This window comes from Zophobas morio, unplaced genomic scaffold, assembly GCF_036711695.1.
Source record: "Zophobas morio isolate AGI-343-1 ecotype UQ-CSIRO unplaced genomic scaffold, CSIRO_AGI_Zmor_V1 ptg000012l, whole genome shotgun sequence".
Lineage (NCBI taxonomy): Eukaryota > Metazoa > Arthropoda > Insecta > Coleoptera > Tenebrionidae > Zophobas > Zophobas morio.
Genome location: NW_026972117.1, coordinates 27098956 through 27121067, shown reverse-complemented (window position 1 = coordinate 27121067; position 22112 = coordinate 27098956). Strand labels below are relative to the sequence as shown.

The following is a 22112-nucleotide window of genomic DNA, read 5'->3' as shown; positions in this document are numbered from 1 at the left end:
TTCGGAGCTAATTACATAAAACGGTCATGTCGACTTCTGCTTTCAATGGAGATTTGGACATGATGTTGCTTGCTTCGCACTTGTATCTTGCCTTGTTGTCGCTGGCGTCCGCTGTGAAAGTGTAAACGTTTTCTGAAACTCTTCCGGCCGTTCTGTACGCCATTCGGATTTGTTCGCCGTTCTTGTACCAGATTAATTGGGCTGGAGGATTGCCTCCTCTACTTCGACACACCAACTCCACGGTTTGGCCTCGTCGAATAGTCTCCCCTTCCGTATACCCCTCAATATATGGCAAACCAGGCGGATCTGAGCACATTCGGAGTCAGAGTCTGTTAAACGATAAAGAGTGAAATTACTTACAAAATACGCTAAGCTGCACTGTTGTTCTCATAGGTATGTCGGAAGATAATGCTTCGTGCCTCGCTTCGCACGTGTATTCGGCATAATCATCTTCAGCTGTTGGCTTCAACGATATACGAGAATGCGTGTCGTATCTGGTAACCCTTTTGTCCCCGTTTTTCCCGGGAACTTCAATTATTTGATCATCGCGATTGGCTGCAGTGAAAAAGTTTGTCATCCTAAGTTGAGCAAATATTTAAAGTGCTTACGTATGTTTAATTCTACGTTTCCTCTGTACCAGACAATTTTTGCTGCTGGTTTTGCATTTCGCACTCTGCATTCGAGATGGAACTCTTCATTTTCTTTTATTTCAATCTTTGAATTATGCCGGTGGTCTAAAATTTCAACGGATGATGGCGGCGCTGAAAAGAGTGAAATGTAAATTTTTTATAGAAGGAAGTCTGATAAAATAAATTGTTTACATTGCGATAAATTCAACCCTCCCGCTTTAGAAATCCAACATCAATTTCATTCAGACTACTCCATATGATAAAATAGCTATATAAAAGATCTCCACGTCTCTTTTATTTGCGGTTCATCGGCACGAATATAAAAGTAATTCGCCAGTATATCGTTGAGGCGTATTCGGGTCTTTGTGTGAGAAACAACCCTGTTCCAATTCAAATCTAATAATCTCTTTATCACAACGGACCATGACCTCGCGCCACTACCACCGACTCAGATCGTCCGGGATCTCTTAGTCCATCACCGCAACTAATAACGGACTCCGGTTGCGTAGTATCGGCACGTCTTTAGCGTCTTCTCTCTTAATCCGAGATGCGCAAGTAAGAGACAAAAACAACCTTATGTAAAGACAATGCGAGATGTGTAAACTAATAAAGTGGACGATTTGAGATTTAGCGCACGTAACGCCTGGCCTTTCGGTTATGCTATATCGACAAAGGAGGCCTCCACAAATATTGGTTCTAAACAGAGCTTGAGAATCTCCGGTCTGAAATTAACGCACACACGAACTCCGGGCGCGCTCCGGATGCTGCCACAACCAATGTTATAGAAAGCCGCAAGTCAACGCAGTTATAAGTGACATCGATCAGACCATTACGCAACTGTCGCCTCGAACAGACATCCTAAAGCAAAACGCGTTTACCAAATTACATCGTTATCGAAAAATAGCTGCAATTTCTAAATATCGTAAGGTAATTTACGATGAGGGCACGAGATAAAATACAGACACATATCGTTTCAATTCTCTAAAGTTGTGCTCAATTTTTATACTTCTTCCAGACACTATGATTAAAATTTAAAATTGTCAGTCGATAACATTTGCTGTGTATAATTAACCATTTGTGTGCAAACCCATCACGAAGAATCATTATTAACAGTGATTTTTCGTAACATCTATTTTGAAATTGGAATCACTTATTTAAGTAACCTTGATCTATGTACGAAAGAGAGGAATCAAATGTAGTAAGTAGGAAATGTGTTGGTGATGAAATCTTATAAATAAATCTTGCATTTTTTATCTAAGTTGTAGAGATTTTTATCTTGGAACAAATGTCGAAAATAATGCAACATATATGCAGATGATGATAATACTCATGATAATCAAAGAACATTTGTTTTTAATATCCTTAACTAAGAACAAATGTGGCAAAACTTTCAGTACGAAATAGTGGAGAATGGTAACCCTGAATGAAAGGTAGCGGTAGGGATATTTTAATAAAAGTCTAAAATGTGTGCGAGGGTGTCTTTCTTGTTTCATAATACATAATAAATAATTGGATGAATGAATTCAATTGAAACAATAGCATTTACAAAAAACACAGTAATGATAATTTAAAAAATACAGGTTAATTTAAAGAGAAAAAGAGAAGATTCGAAAATATTAACGAAGAGGATATCACATTTTGGTAATTTCCGTTACAGTATTAACCCTCAATATTTTGAAGAAAAATGAAGAAGCTAAGAAGTACAATTATTGTTTAAAAACATTATTTGGAGAGACGAAACTTCGTTCACCAATGAAGGCACAATACTCACTACTGGTCTACCGAAAATTTGCATTTATTTAAAACAAGGCGAAACCAAAGAGCTTGTAATTTTAATGTACGGGTTGGCACGGTAAATAATGCCATAATTGGACCATACTTTTTTGGATATCAACCTGAATGGCGACCAATATTTACGAATTCTGCCCAAATGGAAGAAGATTATTTAGATACCTTACCGTTGAATCACGTTCAAAACTTGTATTTTTAACAGGATGGGGCACGACCTCACAGTGTAAGAAACGTGGATATTTTTTTAACAGAAATGTTTCAAAACCGTTGGATGGGGAGTACAGGCCCAATAGGATGGCCTTCAGGATCGCCTGATTTGAACCCCATTGATTATTTTCTTTGAGGATAATAATAAGATAATGTTTACTTTGATGGATGGAGAGACAAAGATATCTTGAAACAACGCGTCATAAAGATTTGCACAACATTAAACCCAAGTTTATAGCGAATTCCACAAATGAAAGGTGCGTCGAACAAATTTTTTCAAAATTTATTGTGAGAAATACTTGTACTCTTGTTGTTATAAGTATTCGAATTTAATTCTTGGCCCGTTCTGCTAGTTTGGACGTTTACAAAAAAAAAACATTCGGAATATTAAAAAAATAAATTCTTGTTTTTAAGCAAACAAAGATTTTTTTTATTTAAATTTAATGCAACTAAGTGAATGAAAACATGGTTGTTAATTTTTTGGGCTTCTAGATTTTCATGAAGACATAAATTTTTCATCTATTTACTAAATAACTTTTTTATTATTAATTTTAGAATATTGGTTGCTTTTGATTTTTTGTGGTACAAAATGTATTCATTTATTAAAAAATATATCGGATGTTCTATTTAAAAATGTAAAATTGATGCCATTTCCGGTGTTAACATAAGTCAGAATTAAAGAATTTGTTTACCATCAAATAGATCTTACAGTACAATAGAAATCTATCCAAAGAACAAACGATCGATCTTCAAAAATAAAAAAGTTACAAAGTTGTATTAAATAAAAAAAAACACCCTGTATACAGAAAACACAAATTTTGGTTAGCGTTTTGCCATCTACACGATATTCCCAATATACATATATATGTACTTATAAAATTTGACAACAACCGGTCCAGTAGTTTCGGAAATTATCTAATGTCAAATATAAATCGATACAGACGACAGACAAGACGGAAGCAGGCGACCTAATTTTTCATTCTCTAAGGGTCATGAAAGTAAATATATATATTAAAAAGAAATATGATGATCTTGTTTTTGTATTCATTGAATAACTAGTTTTTGACACAAGAATTTTAAATGTTTTACTTTTTATTATGGGTGTATTTAAGTTGCGTATCTTGTTTTATTAATAATCGTCACCGTTGAACTATCTATCTATTTCCCATCATTGTTATCTGGAAATCGATAAAGTATGTTTTAGAACAACTTAAACTAGTAATGTCAAACTGAAAACTACTTTTATTCTTTTATTTGGCGTTTTCTATTCTTGTTTGGAAAGTTTATACGTATTTTCTAAACAAAATTTTAAAACGCAAACACAAAATTTGTATCACGTTACATAATAAAAATTTCGAATAAACCTTGTTTGAAACTTTCTTTTCATCAATGCCGGGAATTATGGAAACCGCCTATTGTTGGAGGAAAATACAATCAACTTGACCATGTTAGCCATTACTGAAATAGCACTTTAAACTCGAATTCCCTTGTAAATTTCATTATGCAACTTATTGTAAATTGTATTGTGAAAACAATAACCATTTCAAAAGAAGTTAAATTCCACTTAAAAACAAATGTTGCAATCCGTTTAATGAGGTCTACCAATGGATCGTATTTTGCATATTATGAATTTATTGGTCAAATTTTAATTCTTCTTTTGGTAAAAATCGTAATCGAAAAAAGAAGATCACTGAAAACTACACTGTCACTACTGGTCATTTTGTTAGATGTCTTCTTCGCTCACTTAATCTAGAAAATAGCATAATCCATGATACCAGTGACAGGGTAGATAACAGATCTAAGAGATCCGATGTCTGCTAATTTTTTTCCGAAATTGAAAATAATTAAAAATGTTTTGTTGTGCCGTTATACAAACTACTCTAAACAATTTTTCTGGTATTTTTTCCTCAGTTTGGACATCGCGGATAATTGACAAGATTATAATACACATATATGATAGGAGTATTTAATAAAATTGTCAGAATAAATTCTAGTTCTTAGCATAATTCTGAAACCACTGAGAATCCGTGCCGGAGATCCGTGAATGGTAAAAACGAAAACAAGTTTTTTTTTTTAATTTCACATTTGACATTACCTGTGGAATGACAAAAGCTGACGCTAATAAAATTCAATCCACAAAGTTAAACATGTTCAAAAACTAAGTACGGTGGAAAAACATCTCGCACAGAAAATGATCGATACAGTCAAGGAATATGAATCAGTGTTATAATTTATAAGTATAATCGGTCCATGTTAGTTAAACTTAAACTAGTTTGCTTTCGTTTAGTTGCTAACTACGACTTATCGCAAACAGTTTGGATTTGCTGTCTCTAAAAACCTTTGAGTAAGTTCTGCAATTTTGCTAAAATCTAAACTTCGTCCCCTAGAGTATTTACGGAAATTGTATTTGCATTAATAGTGACTCGCGTTGTCGGAATTTTTATTTGTTTCCAGTAAAACTTTACTTCTGATCCTTTGAAAGAGTGACACTCTTAACGTCCCAATTTGCTTCCAGTGGAGTTCAGCAGCTCCTTTAGAATTCTGAAGGCGTAGAAAACAAAATTATGAAGTGCAGACACTAGTGTGAGTTTGGTTTTCCTTTTATTTATTTTGAACATAATTCGTCTGGTGTATAAAACTTAATTTCATAGCGCCTCTATTACAAATTATTTAATTTACTCAGCTAAAAGTTTTTCGCGCTTTCAAGCTTCAAAAGCAAAAGAATTTATTAAAACTGAATTAATCACGTCTTCAGTCGTTATTCACTGCTACCATTTGCGTTTCTCGTAAAATGGGTCAGCTCTCTGGCTACATAAATTGTGAAAATACAGCCAAGCTGGTTTCAAGAGACAATGCTGGTGCTTTATTGATTTCTTGTAGTCTTTTCTTGCTCGTCATTATCGTAGCTAATAAACATGTCAATCATCAGGAGCAAATAAAGCTTATAACATCACTTTATATGAAGGTGTTTATGGAGTCTGTTGACTAATTTGGTGCTCAAAAGTGTCAATCTCGCAGAGTTTTGCTCCATTCACAGCGTTTAAAAGTTTCATATGACATCAAAGTGACTGCCTCATGTGGTGAAACATAATAATCGAAGTTGGTAGGTGAATAAATTTGAAGTTGATCCTTTGCAGCACCTGCCACTCGTATTGAAATTTGCAGTTCCTTGCTTCAATTTATTATATTAACATTCCTAGCTGTGAGTTTCAACAAGATTAACTCTGCATTATTAATAACGATGTGGTGATCTGTCGCTTTGCACAGACTCACAGGTAGATACATAAAGTTGGGGCTGCTGATGCCATTCATAGTTTACAGATTACCACTTTGATTAGATTACTCCTGTGTAATATATAAACAACTTAATTGAGTAATACACCGTGCATCCCTGCACAATTAAATCACATACCTACTGTACTGTATGTACCTAAACTGACCGTAAATGTGTGGGATAATATGAAAGCTTTTTTCCTAATTTTCACATATACTTTAGAAGTTACTATTAAAAAATTTAGATTCAGTTCGATTTTAAAGACAAATGTAAAAAGTTGTGCATTATGCGGAAACATCAGACTACAGTTGTGGCAAGAATTCTTTCTATAATTAGATTAATCTTAAGTCATCGTTGACAAATAATTTAACGTTGAGTAAAATCCTAAAAATAGTGAAGAATCTTACAACGTCATTCAGCCAATAATAATAACCTGCTGCATTTCTGATGCAACTGTATTCTAAAGCGAAATCTCCCTATTACTGTTTACAAGACAGACATCATGCAACACAAACTTCTCTCTACTTCAAGAACCATGAACGAAATAAGAATCGGATTGTGTACAAAGTGTACAAAGGTTTCTGCATTTGTCGAAAACAGGTGGTGCGTGTCACATACAGCAAAGAATGCAGGTATATATCAAAAGATGTATTTAATAATTTTATGAAAGTCATGACATCTGTGGCGTTCTAAAAAATAAAAAATATATTATCGGACGTTTCATAACCGCTAGAGTACGAAAAAATAGGTCTGTCGTCTGTGTCAATTTTTATTAGGCAGATAATTTCCGAAACTACAGGACCGATGTTGTCACTTTATATGTATTTTATTGCTCTGAAATCTTGGAAACGCTCCAATGTTACATTAAGGAAGCATGATAAATCGTTGATCAAAATTGATTCGTTTATGGCCTTTCAAAAAAATGATGACGTCATACTACAACTTTGCCGAATAAATGTTATTCTTTAAATTTTATAAAATAATAGACATCTGCATTTTAATTTATGAATCCGACTGAGTTTTTACCTTACAACAGTTTACACATTAACTTTGAAACTGCAAAACGTAAAAACAAATTTGTTAGTTTTTAGCAACTTTGTTTTTAGTAATATTTATATTTTTTAATTGTTTGTACACGTAGTTTAAAAAATAATGAATGAATGAATTTTATCGTTAAATCAAAAATTGTCGATTTAACCGTTCGAGCATTCTTGGAATATAGTCTTATATATAATTCTACAGAATAAACTTTTATAATTTTTACAACAAACTGAATTTGCTTCACTGTAGTTCATGGGCAACCGAAGTCTAGTCTAAATTTTTGGAATGCTTGTTAAAATGATATTCGTGTTCAAGTCTAATTACCTACTTAAAAAAAAGGAAGAAGTGGGTCTATTAAAACCAGAATTTCAGAACATCATATGGTCATTATGGCAACAAAAATAACAAGCGTAAATTACTAGAAATGAAACATCTAATTTTTGCAGAGACGAGGTTTCCGTTCTTTGTCAACACAAATTTTGTCGATTTTGGGATGTTGCTTTATCATTACTATGAAGAACGCAAAATTGTAGGATGCCCACAATACTTCATAAAATACCAAAAATATAACCTATAATTTTAATAGTTGAATAGGATATTAGTTTTATTTGAAAAGGTTCTTACTAACAGTAGAGTTGCAGTGTTAAAAATAACAAAAAAATGAAAGAAAGGAGGATATAAACGTAAGTAACCTTGATTTCGCCGTGAGAAATTTAATTAACCTGTGTGTGTGGTGTTTGAATAAAACCTTTTGAATTCAACACTATAGTTTTAGGTCAAGAACTAATGACTGTATTTTTCGCTGAGTGATTTCGAGCAATTTTGTGATCAACTTTGAGGCGCAGGTAGCATTTGTCGTGCCTGTGGAAGACCTACATAATGTATGGCACAATATGAATGTGTTTTATCCACTATACTAATATTATATTACATCGGTTATTAACTAATATCCGATATAATCAACATAACGGTTGTGTAAATTTCAATTTAATAGATTTAACAGATTGCTGGATACCTAAGGTGCATACAGATTACGTCACATGTCGATCAAAGTGGTCGAACATAGAGTCCTCATTTGATATTGTTTCTTCGTGAGATGGGTGGCGAGTGTTATTGTGGAAAGATGGAAGCCAGATTGGACCAATTTAAACTTCCGATGGTCATTTGATTGATAGGTACGCATTATTTGTGAACGTTTTGTTCATAGAATTATACGGGGTTATTATACCTAAACATTTTTTACTATATTATTTTACATAAATGTAGAACTAAAGGAAACAAGTGTAGAAGGTAACACTATGCAACAAAATGTAAGCTTGACACTGTAATATTTGTATTCCTTACCACTGAAGTTTTTAAGAAAAACTGTTAAAACGTCTAGGTCACATCACAGAAATGTGTACTCAATAAAGAAATAAAGTTTAGAAGCATTGATTTTTGTCTTGTATAGTGAAACTTCCAATTTCCTTTGTTAATGTTTGTCAACCACGATTATTTTGGCTTATTGAAGCAAACCCTGTTTTCTGAGAAAAAATAAGTGCAAATGTAATAAATTTATCTTTATCTTATATTTTATATTCCATTTTGTAATACGATGGTAACCTCTAATTGCTTAAAAAACTTTTCTTTACTGCGACAAAAGCGGTTCCTGTCGCATTTTCAATAGGACTGGAACTCAAGATTTATCTTCACTTGTAACGTGAAATAAAATAAGAACAGTAACATTTATTAATAAACGACGAAATTTTTCCGACTTCGATACTAATTGATAAATTAACAAAATAAATCCGCTGCGTTAGTACACACACACAACACTGTAAAGTTATAGTTCGCGCTGTAATCAAAATTAAACAGATGTGTGTAGTTATGTTTTGGGACGTGATACCAAAACCAATTGTTACCTTGTGGAGAGCATCAATATAACACAAATCAGTATTCAGAGTATCAGTGTAACTGATACATAGAAAAAGTAACAAACGTGTTCGGCCAAAATCGAATTCTTTAGTGGCCACGTAAAAACGAATAGGGTTTTCCTTTACTTCAAACTACACTTGACAGATAAATGCAGGACTATGTCATCTGATACTTGTCGCAGTTTATTATACCTACAATCGTGTTCATTTTCTCCAACTCGCAGCTTGCAACGGTTTGCACGACTGCCCGACTGATTAAAATATTCGCACACAATCCCACGAAACACCCATTACCTCATCATACGAAAGCTCATCCCAGTGGTGTTCGCAGCTAATGCACTGGTTGTACCTCCACCAATAAATCTCCGAATTGTAACACTAGTGTAACAGTCCAGGTTATGTAAACGATATAATGTATTGTTTGTCGTGTATATTTTTTAATATGAAATTGACACTAGGATCAATGCGGGTTTTCAGCGGAACGATACACGTTTTGCAGTGGAAATAAACAAGCCTAATTGGAGCAAGCATCAGTAATTCGCAAATGGGGCTGCAATGATTTAGCGTTGTCTGTCGGATATGGGAACGCGGCCCCAGCGTTTATAAATTCCGTCGATTTCCTCCTTGTGTCGATATGAAATAGAAAATGGGCCGGAACGGCGCGCATCTGGAATGCATTTAGTCCAGGAATGGCTTGTTATGGCTAATAAAGAGGACGGCGTGACATTACAGATGACCGAGAACGTGACTGGAGCTCTGGCCCGGAGCCAAGCACCGGACTTTACGGATCTCCCCGGACTCATCAAATGGAATTACTAATATGCGTTGCGCTCCGTGTGACCGGAGAAGACACACCGACAGGAATTGCCACTTCCTATCCTCCGCTGCGCTGGCCACGATCTTATTCAATCAATTATATTGCGTTGGCGACAAGTCCAGTTTTATCTTCTAGCATGAGGTCCGACTAAAAGAAGAAAGCTTGAAGAACACCCGACTGAAGCAGTTATAAAAATAAATATAATATTACTGTACAATCAGTCGCGCATTATTGACGATGTCAGTTGCATCAATCAATGAACCCTTAAAAAGTCTGAAATTGGTTAAGATTCCCTGCGACGGTCGACGCGTTACCTCCACCTTCGCGCGAACCGAACTGATTTCTACATCAACAGACACACAGATAAAACAAACCTAAATGCTGCCTCATAGTTTTAAAAGTCTCATACTGAGACATAAATTATTGTTATCGTGAGTGATTACATTGGAAATTTTCTACTTAAACTTATATTGAACCTGGACCTTCTAATATGGAGACGATATAATAGAGGCATATTTCAAGTGAGTTTTCATTTGTGTCTGATTCTGAGGGCAGCACGAGACTAAAGGGAAAATAATTGAGCAGACGCAAAATATTACAAGCACATACAAAGAAAAAAAAAATAGATAATAATACGAAAAAAAAAGGAAAAAGAAATATGCAAATAACTTGCATTATCAAAAAGACAGAAAAAAGGCAAGAGGCGGCAGGAATGAGTGTAGGACGCTTGTCATAATATACAGAAAAAAAGCAATGAAAATAAGAACTTACGCTACACAAGATCATAGTACCTAAGAGAGCTTCTGCAAAAAAAAGAAAATGAAATTTTTCCAGACGTAGAAGTGAGAAAAAACACAATCTAAATATTGCTTGAATGAGGAGCCAAGAGTATGCGCGTTCCTTCTGACCTGGGAAGACACATCGCCAAGGATTCCTTCCTATCGCTCTCTGCTCCGGCCACGATCTTATTCAATCAATTATATTGCGTCGCCGACAGGTCCGGTTTTATCTTCTTTTATTAGGTCCAAATATTATTTTCACCGTTGAATAACCCATCCTTTCGTCCTATAGGCGTTGTGGACCGAAGAATGTGTTAATATTGGCGATTTCATCAAGTATGATTGTTTTCCGTTATTCGAGGCTCTCCTCCTATTCAGGATCGGTTTTTCTTAAAGTAAATCCCTGGAGATCCTTCCAGACGTGAACTTCGATTCGTGATGTTACGTAAATTTAAGCTTTTATTATGACAAAGGGGTTGATTGTTTTTCGTGCTATATCGTTGTAATATTGTGGAATTGAGATTAACCGCTGTTTGTTTATTTATTTATGGAGTTTAGTAGGTATTTAATAAATGGGCTCAAAATATTGTTTCAGAATATCAATATTTTTTATGTAAACATTTTATTTATTATTATTGTTATAATATTTACCCCAATCTCTGCAGGAAAATGTTTTTGTTCAGTTGAAACCCAAATTGATTCTTTTCAAAATTAGAGCTCTGCAATTTGAACCATAGTTTGGAACTAAATGTAAAGCTTGTTAACTTATACTTCCAGATAGTTTATTCTAAATGCACTCTCCTTTAACTTGCCTTATGCATTATTTATACAGAATATAAAATTTAAAACTACGTTATGTAAATTTTTGCATTTACGGTTTACCTTTCAGCATAAACGGTACGAAAATATGTAAGAAAAATTCTTTAGTTCTACATGATTTAAATAAAAAAGTGAATTAGATTATGCCCACAACTAATAATTTACATAAGTCCTACAATACGAAAAATTTGGTCTTCCGTTTCTGTCGGTCGCCTGTTAGCATCTTTATTAAATAGATAATTCCCGATACTCATTGTCCTGAAATTCGCTAACCAAAATTTGTCCGATCTCCCATCAATAATTTGATGATTCCGTGTCAAAATTTTGCTGGGTAAATCCTATTTACATTTTATAACATGTATAAGTTATGCCTCCATGTGCGTTGGTTTATTAATTTGCTCTTATCTTTTACCTACAGTATCTAGATTCTTGGAAACAATCAAAGTGCAAGATCCGCTACCTTAAAATTATACAAGCAATATAAAAGTATCGTAAACATAGTTGACCCCTTCCAAAAACTTGAGGACGTCATCTCAAAATTTTGCTACATAAATCTGATTTAAAACGTATAGAATATTATGCACCTGTCCCAAAAATAAAACGAATGCAGAAATTTATTTTATTAACTAAACCAGAAATAACTTCTCCCATTTTCCCTAAATCCAAGGAACACATTATTATGTTATTAGATTACATTATACCTATCCAAATTAATGTATTTCTTTCTACTAACAAATTTCATAATTTATCAAACAAATACACTAGTTTTGTTGGATTGTGCTTCAGAGACGTGGGAAGTTCTTTCTCAATCGTCTTTAAACCACTTTTGAAAACAAGTATGTATGTTTTTACTGTTTGTGAGTACAATATGTTGTATAAAAATAGTTTTATTTTAAAACTAAATATAAACTGTTGGGTGTAACTTTTAATGAAAAACCCAAACATAATTTCATTCATGAAATTGTAAAGTTGTATTGCTACTAACATATATGTATATCCAAAAGCGTGTTAAAATTAATAAACAGGATAACGATCATCAATTTACTAATGAACGAAGTATCAACTCGTCTGCTTAATTAAAACACCCACTAAGCCATTAACAAAATAATAAAATAAATGTCAGAAATGACGGGCGCCTTAAATGGACAAACGTTATCTATAAAATCAGTCAAGTACAGTTCACTGAACTTTATAGAAGTTATTACAAAAAGGATTACCTATACGACAGTAACCGACACAGCTCCTCAATTTATTTAAGTATTTTACCATACCAAATACGTCGATCCGATCAATACTTTATTTTCAAGATCATGACAATGGTAAAATGTGACTTTACATTTAATTCCTTTTTTTTCTTTTGCTGTTTTCATAATAAGCAGTGTTGTATTTCTTGAGTCCACCCTTTCTGTTACATATTAAGTTTATGATGTATAGTATGGAACACTGTGACGAAGAAGCGGCATAATATAATTGCTTCGGCAGTGAGAATTTGAGATGTGTCGTTGTTTATTTATTAATACTTCAAAATAGCCACCGAAATGAATTGTATTTATTCTGATGTCGAAACATTATTTTTTATCGTTATGCCACGTCGGTAACATGTGCACTGAAAATACGTATGACTGCTTTTATAGAAGATTCCACTTTACTCAACATATTAGGTAGGTGTAGATGTATATGTAAGGACATCCATAAAATCTTTAGTGATGTAACTGATAAGACGAAAGCTATTAGATCATAACTGATAGGCACGTAGGCAAAGACAGTTTGGTATGACGCATGGAATAGCCAGGGACATTTTAATTCCAATCAAACTTGGGCAAAATGCCGTCGTTACGAAAGTTATCTTAAAACTTAATGCGTTTAGGTCGACGGTCTCGGGGGTATCGGGTTAAATTCCTACTGGAATAAGGTAGCAAAGTATGAGCAATAACGGTGTCATAGTCGGTGTAATAAGCAGTTTGCGACAACATAACCTCAAATAATCATCGTTGTGCTCCAAATAACCGTCAGACGGCACTGGCGTTATTCTGTCACACTCATGGAACGTACGACAAGCGTTTACTCTTCATCTAGCGAACGAGGGTGCAGCACATTTATGCTAATTCGTCCGCATTTGCAATCCGACAGGTGTTCCAAAATGCATCATTACATTAAATTCGTTGAAAATACGGAAAAAAGCTGCGGCAATTTGGCCACGTTTCAGGATTTTTCGTGCGAGAAGTAAACTGTAGCAAAATGTGGTAAACGGTAGACAAGAAAATAATAAAAATAATACCTAATCTGCAGGGCGTTCTAAGCTCCGCTACTATTTTTATATTTCCCTCTACGGGAGGTAGATTCTGTTTATAAAGGGACATAAAGTGGGGTTTTGTTGAGGTAACAGTTGCGAATTTATGAGGTGTTTATTTAGGCTTTATGTCGAGGATAATCTGGACTACATTAACCGGCCTTAAAATCTTAGGTATTCGATTTAACTGAAACTACAATTTGTACAACTCCGTGTTGGTCATTTATACGAGAAAATTATGCATGGATGCGAGTTATGAAATGAAATTAACCAGACGGAAAATGGTTCGGTTCCACAACAAAATTCAAGCGGATTCATTCTCGTATGTCAGTTAACTCTAAATACGCTGACAGACGGAGGAAGCTGTGTGGTTGCGTAGTGGTGCAGTCCCATTATTGGGAGTAAAGACGACGTTGAATGGGTCACTAGAATTTACCAACGCATCCTGAATGCACTGTCTACTTTAATTCCTCAATTAGTCAACAGATTTGGCGTACAATGTCGTCGGACATTGTTCCATTGCTAGAGTCCCATAATGCCTACATAATAGTCTGGATAGTGAGGCTGATAATACCTGTACAAAGCCTGCAACTCCATTGTGTTATCATACGATCTGGTGGCTCTGTTTACTATATGTGTGCTTACACCATCAATAAATACCTCCTAGACCAGCAGCAGTTGTAAAGACATGCTCATATATGGATTCCCGCTCCATTCACTAATTGCGTGTTATTACAGGATTAATTCTTGAATGTTAGCTCGGAAAATGGCATTTTTTATTTTTATCATTCTGTCTAGTGCACAAGTCTGGAAAATCAACCGCGAAAAATCATTCGTTAGCACACCAATAACCAGATTAAGGACCCCTATAGATTTGATGTATCGTTGTGTAACTGTGATGTTGTAACAAAAAAGGACCACATCACATTCAGTGATCCGTCCAATATGATCGCTTTCGTTCGTTTTTAATAAATTTCTGTTTACTTATAAAAGTGAGCGACTGCAATATTAATTTATTAAATATACTACTAGCTGCAATATCAATCCTACTTTTTATTTAGAGGACGTTTCTGTTTAACATTAATATAAAGATCAGTGAAAAAGTTGACACCAACAAGGCAATATCTGAGTACATTTATTATCACAACAAAGCTAAATTATTCACCACTGTTCTGACTACTACTTGATAGGGAACGATCTGAATGAATAATTCCGTCACTTTTGAACGATTGACAGAGACCAGAAACAAATACACTGTTGGACAAAAAACCCGGACACCTTCATATTTGGAACATTGATAATAATATTAAATACAATTTCAACATTAATATTGCGTAACTTAATATTGATTTTTGAACATTTCTCTATAACTTCCCTTTCATTGCTTTCGCCTGAAACTTGCAAGCTAATTTGTACACATTTTTATGTAATAATAAGTATCCAGAAAGCTGTAAATTTTGTTTTTCTGGTTGCTGATGACTACTACCATTATTGTTAATGTCTTTGGTAAATTAATCTGGTAGTAGTACCCCTTCATAATGATGAAAAACAATTGTGCTTGATGCGTTAAGACGATTTCAGGAAAGAAGTTCTTACAAAAGGAAAGGTACTGACCGAAAGAGGTGTACCACAGAACGAACCGATTTATGTTCCTTTCAGATTTGAGAGGTGGTCGTACAATATTCAATATTGTGGCAAAACGATTAAAAAATTTGCATAGTCCTATTGTTTGCAAAAACACTACGGAGACGAAAACCTGCAACGGGTCTAAAAGATTAGAATTTGCGAGAGAACATGTTGGACAATCGACCAGTGGAAAAAGGTTCATTTCTCAGATGAGTCCAAATTTAATTTAAGATTACCAGATGGGCAGAACGGGTTTGAAAAAGACCTAATGAGCATTATGCATAGTACTACTTTAACGAAAGAACATCCTATGAAAATTGACGTATTGGGTCTAGGGAAAGGGGAAGAATAACAGCTCTGATGATTACCGACTATTTAGTAGACCATGTTGGACTACATGGCACCCTTCGTTGGTCTGGATTTTATCTGTATGTATGACAACGCCCCTCCACGTATCGGGATTATGGTAAGGGATTATTTGGACCAGAAGGATGAATTGGTCAGCACGTAGCCCAGATCCAAATTCCATAGAGCATGTCTGTGGGACGGAATAAAAAAACGCATTAGGAAGCGTGTTCCAAAATTTATTCAGGAACTCCAACGGTCTCTTCTGGAAGAATGGGAACAGCTGGACCAATATGTAATAACCAACCTCACCTGAATTATGCCATGAAGCTTATGTTCTGTAACCCGGCGAGTAATATTCGATGTTTATTTATTTTTACAAAAATTCGACCTTTACATCTTTAACAATTGCAAGTAATCACAACAAATTCAACTGTTGGGTTTTTTTTTTGTCCAGGAGTATATTAGTGTGTTTTTCAAACAAAAAGAACTAATAGCATTCAGATTTTCGATAGTGCAATTAGTGTATGTATCTAAATAGTCTTGTTTCTGTATAATCTAGAGTATGATAATAGTTACTTAGATTATGACTGGGATGAAAGTATTATTATCATAAGAGTGTAAAGTTTACTAAAAACGAGGCATTAAACAACTTGTATGTGATAGCAATCACGTGCTCGTTCAGTTGTGACATATCAAATTTTATCATCGACTTCAAATTTTATTTAAAATAAATTTTAAATAAATTTTAATTAAAATAAATTTTAAATAAACGAGATGTTATTTATGTTAAAAAAATATTGTATTTTAACGATCTCACCTAGCTGTGTGGGATAAATGAAATAAACTAAATTCTTGCGTAAAATATATGGACTGCAATCACGTCGGCATGATGAGGTAACGTATTTAACCACTCTAATTAATGAAAAATAAAGCCTGGCATTTGTTCTATGAGGATTTTTCTCCTATTTATAGGCATATGTTTAGCAATGTGGCACATTTTACCTACTGTGTGATGCGCACTTTTACTGTGTTGTTCAAATCTTAACGGTTCGGTACCTTTCAGTAAACAATTAAACATCAAACTGAAGTTTTGATGGCCTCTTTTGAAACTGATACTAAGCATAGCAATCCAGCTGTTCGAGTGCGAAATTTTTGAAACCCATAAATGTACACCCAGTATTATTTTTTTTAGCTGCTCGAGAACGATTTCGACAGTATCCGTTTTATAAGCTTCGTTCAAATTTAAAAGTTGAGTATTTATTTGTTACGAGTATTTGAATGAAAATAGTTTTTTTTAAGGTTAAACACTTTGGGAAAACGCAATTGTTATAATTAACATATACAGAAGAACACTATTTTTGTATACTAATAAATATATACAACCTAAAGGCGCTTGTTAGAAGCAAATGCTGAAAAGGAGCGGATTTGTTTTATTTTGGAAAAATCCCACACAGTAAATAATAGAATATTAACTCGTTTGTTGGGTTTGTATATTGTACATATATGACTTTTTGTCTTAGTGTGTAATGAATTTACTATCGTCCTAAATACAATAATTAAATTTATATCGAATTCAAACCGACATGTGTCGTCTGTGAAGGATCGACGAAGACCTCTGCCAAAAATATTACTGGAAAATTGTTGGCCTAAATGACACTAATTACGGGGTCAACTTTTTTTGTACACAAAGAAACTCTACTACAACATGTAAAAAATACGTACGGTGTGTATAAAGTACGAACAAAATTAGAATTTAGTTAGACGAAAAAGGTCGATTTTTTTACTTTTTTTTTAATACAGATATGTTATTAGCTTTGACACCACCAGAAAATTTTAGATTTGTTTGAAAAATGCAGATCATGTATTAAATTGATTCCATATGTTGGGGACACACTATATACAAATACATATGTCGCGCTAGAGAACATAACGCAGTGTCTGTTTACTCAACTTATTAGACCCAACGCAATGCAGGTCTATTAATGAAATAATGTAAACACTTTTAAACCACGTTCAAACTCTAAAGTGGTGTTTTTTTCCTATTTTATCGGATTAAATTTAGTAAATTGCTATTGGCGACATGAAGCATTATTGCAACAGACGTCTTTCATTCCGTAAAAGCTCGTTTTATAGCCGAGCTAAGCTAAACACCGGTTGGTGAACTTATGTCGCGACTGCAAATACTCCAGCTGAAAAGCCGCGGACAAAAGTTGGCACGGAAAATATTGCTCCCAGTAACGAATTTCAGTGCAGCAAAATTGCAGGAAGCATTTATACCGTTTCATACAAAGCAAAATTTTCAACGAATATATGTTATTATTGAAATGACACTTAAAAACATCTATTCAGATTTAAATGGATACCTGAAAATTTTTGCGGTGCCAAAACAGAACAGCAATTTTATAAATTACAGCTTATGGTTAAGTCCTCAAAGGCGCTATTATACCTCTTTTTCCTGATCGGTCCCCCAAGCCCTGAAGCATTGATAGAGGAACTGGAGACAAATTTAAACACGGTTCCAATTTTTGAACCCCATAAAAATTGGGCTTTGTAAGCAAACCGATCCCTTTGTGGTTTAAAATTCTTCGGTATAATTCTAAAACGAGATTTTCATATAATCAACATACGAACGTAATATTTATTTGATTTCGTTAGTACCTGGTTTCAACTCCTCGTAAAAAGAGGAAAGATGAAAAACTTTAAGCAAATAAATACGAGTATTATTCATGCGGATAACCACGCTCTATATTCGCCTGAAAACATTTTGGTTCAATTCTTCCCCACGAGATCTCTATGAAATCGGCTTACGTATTTTGTAGAATAAATATTACGGTGATATTTTGTAAACAGATATAAAAGGGCGCTTTAAATCGCCAAAAATGCTAAAGTTCGTAAATTCCAAAGTGGCTGAAATATTACAGTTAGTTTTTCATGCGTTTCATTAATATTATTCATTCTGACGGACAAGTAAAACAATGCAAAATACTTTCTTTAACGCTCAGACAGCGTGAGTTATTATAACAAATTTGCATCGGGCTGTTTGTTTGTTATAAAGTTGTCTTTGTTGGGCTTACGAGTAATGAATTAAACTTTTGAAGCTGACAGTGGGTTCCCTTAAACTAATTTAGAGTTTGCTTGTTGGATTATTCAATTTGCTAGGTTAAATTTACATGAGAGGTAATATAGAATTACAACTAACCTGCAATTCCAAATGAAGATCCTTGCGGAATTATTGTTCATACCTGTGTTTGTAATTGCTAAGATACAAACAAACTTTCTTGGAAACGAAGTTTCACTTGGATTTTATTACAGCACATTTCAGTTGATATTACATTACGTCTGCATTAGCTACACCATTTCGCGATAAACATCACATTTTCACAAATTATGGTTTCTAATACGTATTAGCCGGTGGTAAATGAGAAAAACGAAATTGGGTCAAGAGTACCAAGACCAAGATTTTCAGGAATGGGTTCCGACGACATTAAATTTGTTGGTCTAAAGTTACACGTTCCAACGAATTTCATTAAGCTGGCAATAACGAAACATTACACCTAATGAAGGTACCTCCATATCTCCCAACACGTGCACTGTTTATTAAAGCTTTAACTTGTAATTTATTAAGTGCGCATTTTATTGCCGTTTAGTGCTCTTGAATAATAATTACGCACCATAACGCAGTCAAAATTCTCCCCTCAAAAAGCGAAGTTGGCAAAAAATAAAATTAATTTATAGAGACATTCAATTTTATCTCATGCGTTTACTAATTTCTAAAGACATGAAATTGCTTAACCGCTTTACAATTTAGTTAATGAAGAGAAGTAGCTAGACGGTTAGGACAAAATACGTTACGTATTTATCTCCCTACTATCTCCCAGGTAAGAGTAATTAGTTTCAATTTGCAATTACTCGCAGAGATAGAGAAGATTACCATCTAAAATGTATGAAGTGCGATTATCCACTGACAATGAGGATGTAAATTATTTACGGTTGCTTATTTACCAACTTGCTACTGTAGTACGTGATTACTAGAAGACTAGCAATCCAAAATAAACACTGCCAAGTATAGTTAAGATCATTTCATGCGTTATCTCTCTTTTCTAAGCACCTCTCGTTTCAAAATCAACAACATTTGACGCTACCTTTTTCCACTTTTTTTACTTTGCAAACGTAAACTAACACTTTACTGTGGTAGAATCCATGTTTTCAGACTTGTACAATACGAAAATATTGGTCGTCTCCTTTCATCTGTTTATTACTAATTTTATCAGACACGCAATCTCTGAAACTACTAAGCCAATTGCTGTGAAACTGTGGATATACTTTAAAACTATAACGTAGATGGTTACAAGCTGACCAAAATGACTTTCGACAACTTGATTACATAGAAAAGCTTCAATATTCTACGAAAAAATTTAAAAATTTGTTTTAAAAAAGCAAACACAACAAACTTTAAGGTTATTGTAAACATAGTACATCGCTATTAAATCAACTATTAAACCAATTGTTTTGAAATTTAGCACATGTTTTGAGGCTACTGTCAACCTAACCAATGGCTAATCAAATTTCGCTACTCATCTCCACCAAAATTTTGCTAAACGAGCTAAGAAGATAGGACTCGAAATGAATATAAGGAAGACAAAAGTTATGAAAACCAGCACAGAAAGAATAATAAAGTCCAAAGCGTATTTTATATGTCGAAAAAATAAGGAACTCCTATAAACTGATAAGAACAAAAGTTCGAATATTCAATACAAGTGTGAAGAGCTCCGTTGCATCCAACAGAAACTTGGAAATAAAAGAAGAAGTTAATAGGGATGGTTCAAACGAACATTTAAGATCTATTGGTCAGTTAAGATAACAAATAAAGAATTGTGGATAAGAACCGATAGAGAAAACAGTGAAAAGAAATTGGAAATACATCGGGCATACTTTAAGAAACAAGGAAACAGACATCACAAAGCAAGGTGTTGATTACCAATCAACTGGCAAAAGAAAATTATGAAAAACCATTAAACCATCATCGTCCAATAAGGAGCAGTTTAACTTTAATTAAAATAGCTGATTCGTATCAAAAAGACGTAAATAAGTCTAATTAATCACCAGTGACAACCAATGCGTCCTACGAATAGTACTTATAATAACTAGCTCGAATCAATCAAATTTTTTCTGGAATTTTTAACAGATTTCGTAAATGTAATTTGCATTACTTGGGTCGGTATATATCCAGCGGCAGACTGAATCAAGTTCAGACTAAGTTAAATTGCCATTTTTTTTCCTTCTTTTGTAGAGTTTGAACGAAATGTTTATGTATACCGTATTTTGTATCAAACTAGTGGCAGTGCAGAAAATTTTAAAAATAATTTAATGTGACAACATATAAAATAACATGTTTGTTTTCGAAGACGTAAAAGAGTAATCATAATTCACAGCTATAATGTATATAAAATATAAACATGGTGATTACTAAGGGCTCTACTTGTTAAAAGCTGTATTCAATGGTATGTTGAATACCACACCTTGTGAAGGTACGTAAGTTATAGCGTTAATCAATTAAATCATTATTATGCAATATGGCAAATGGTTCCAATTTTTAACACGTACTAATAGGATTTTACACGATCTCATCGAAATTGTTGATTGCAGACATAAAAGAAGCGAAAAAACGTTTACATTATAACTGTATTTTTAACTTCATTCTTATTTATTTAATAAATGGTAACGTTGTTTTGAGATTTTGCACATTTAGCTTGTGTATTTGGGAACTTCTTACTGAGTTTCCACTCAAAATAACAAAACACATTAAGTTTAGTAGCAGTAAGTTAATGGAAAGCCACAAGTAAGTAGTAGATCTACACAGTAATTTAGGTGTGAACACCTCTTTAGAATTGCTGTTATTTCAACACTGGAATTTCAAACTGGATAAATTATGTAGTTTAAGTGTACCAATACGTCGTGAACTTTTGTGATATAATTATTTGTTTAAATACACCCGGCAGTGTGACTTTGTACTTCAATACAAGCTTTCTTTGAAAAACAAAGTCGCGAGTTTCAGTGACTCTCTGACTTTTTAAATAAAGTTTTGTTATAATGTGACCTAACCTATAACAGACCCAAATCTGTTTCAAAATGTTTTAATCAGATTTACGAATTTAACTCGTTACTATGGAAATTTGCAATTCAGCACCCTTTAAATTTAACAAGTTTTATTATTTTAACTAAAGTGCTTACTAAAGTCTCGGCTATAATGATTTCAAAAGAAGACGCCAGCTACTTGTTGTATACAAATTGGGTGCCAAAATGATGAAAAAATAGTATGTGAAGTAACCGATTTGACTGTTGTCAAAGTTTTAAAATTTACGTATAGTCACTGTATATTTTCAAAAAAGTCAAGAAAGTAATTATGAGACACTTTTTGAAGAAATCTTGTCTCTTTTTAAGGCATTAATAGCATTATTACAAATTTGATACTCACCCTTTTACAACTCATAATTAACTATTAATTTTTTTAGTAAGTAATACTACTTTTACGACCTGTAATTGATTAATTCTATATACGAGGGGTCCTCAGTGAAACT

General features: G+C 33.8%; 1 protein-coding gene across 6 annotated transcripts in view; it reads right to left on the bottom strand.

Annotated features, from left to right (window-relative positions):
- The window catches only part of LOC135128122 (nephrin-like), a 488435-nt gene that overhangs the window by 7416 nt on the left and 458907 nt on the right, over positions 1 to 22112 (bottom strand). For all 6 annotated transcript variants that reach the window (XM_064054984.1, XM_064054985.1, XM_064054983.1 and 3 more), the window contains 3 exons: positions 609 to 761; positions 361 to 555; positions 16 to 306 (listed from right to left, as the gene is read on the bottom strand). In XM_064054984.1, coding sequence (XP_063911054.1) covers positions 16 to 306; positions 361 to 555; positions 609 to 761 — 639 coding nt within the window. The remainder of the gene's footprint in view (positions 1 to 15; positions 307 to 360; positions 556 to 608; positions 762 to 22112) is intronic.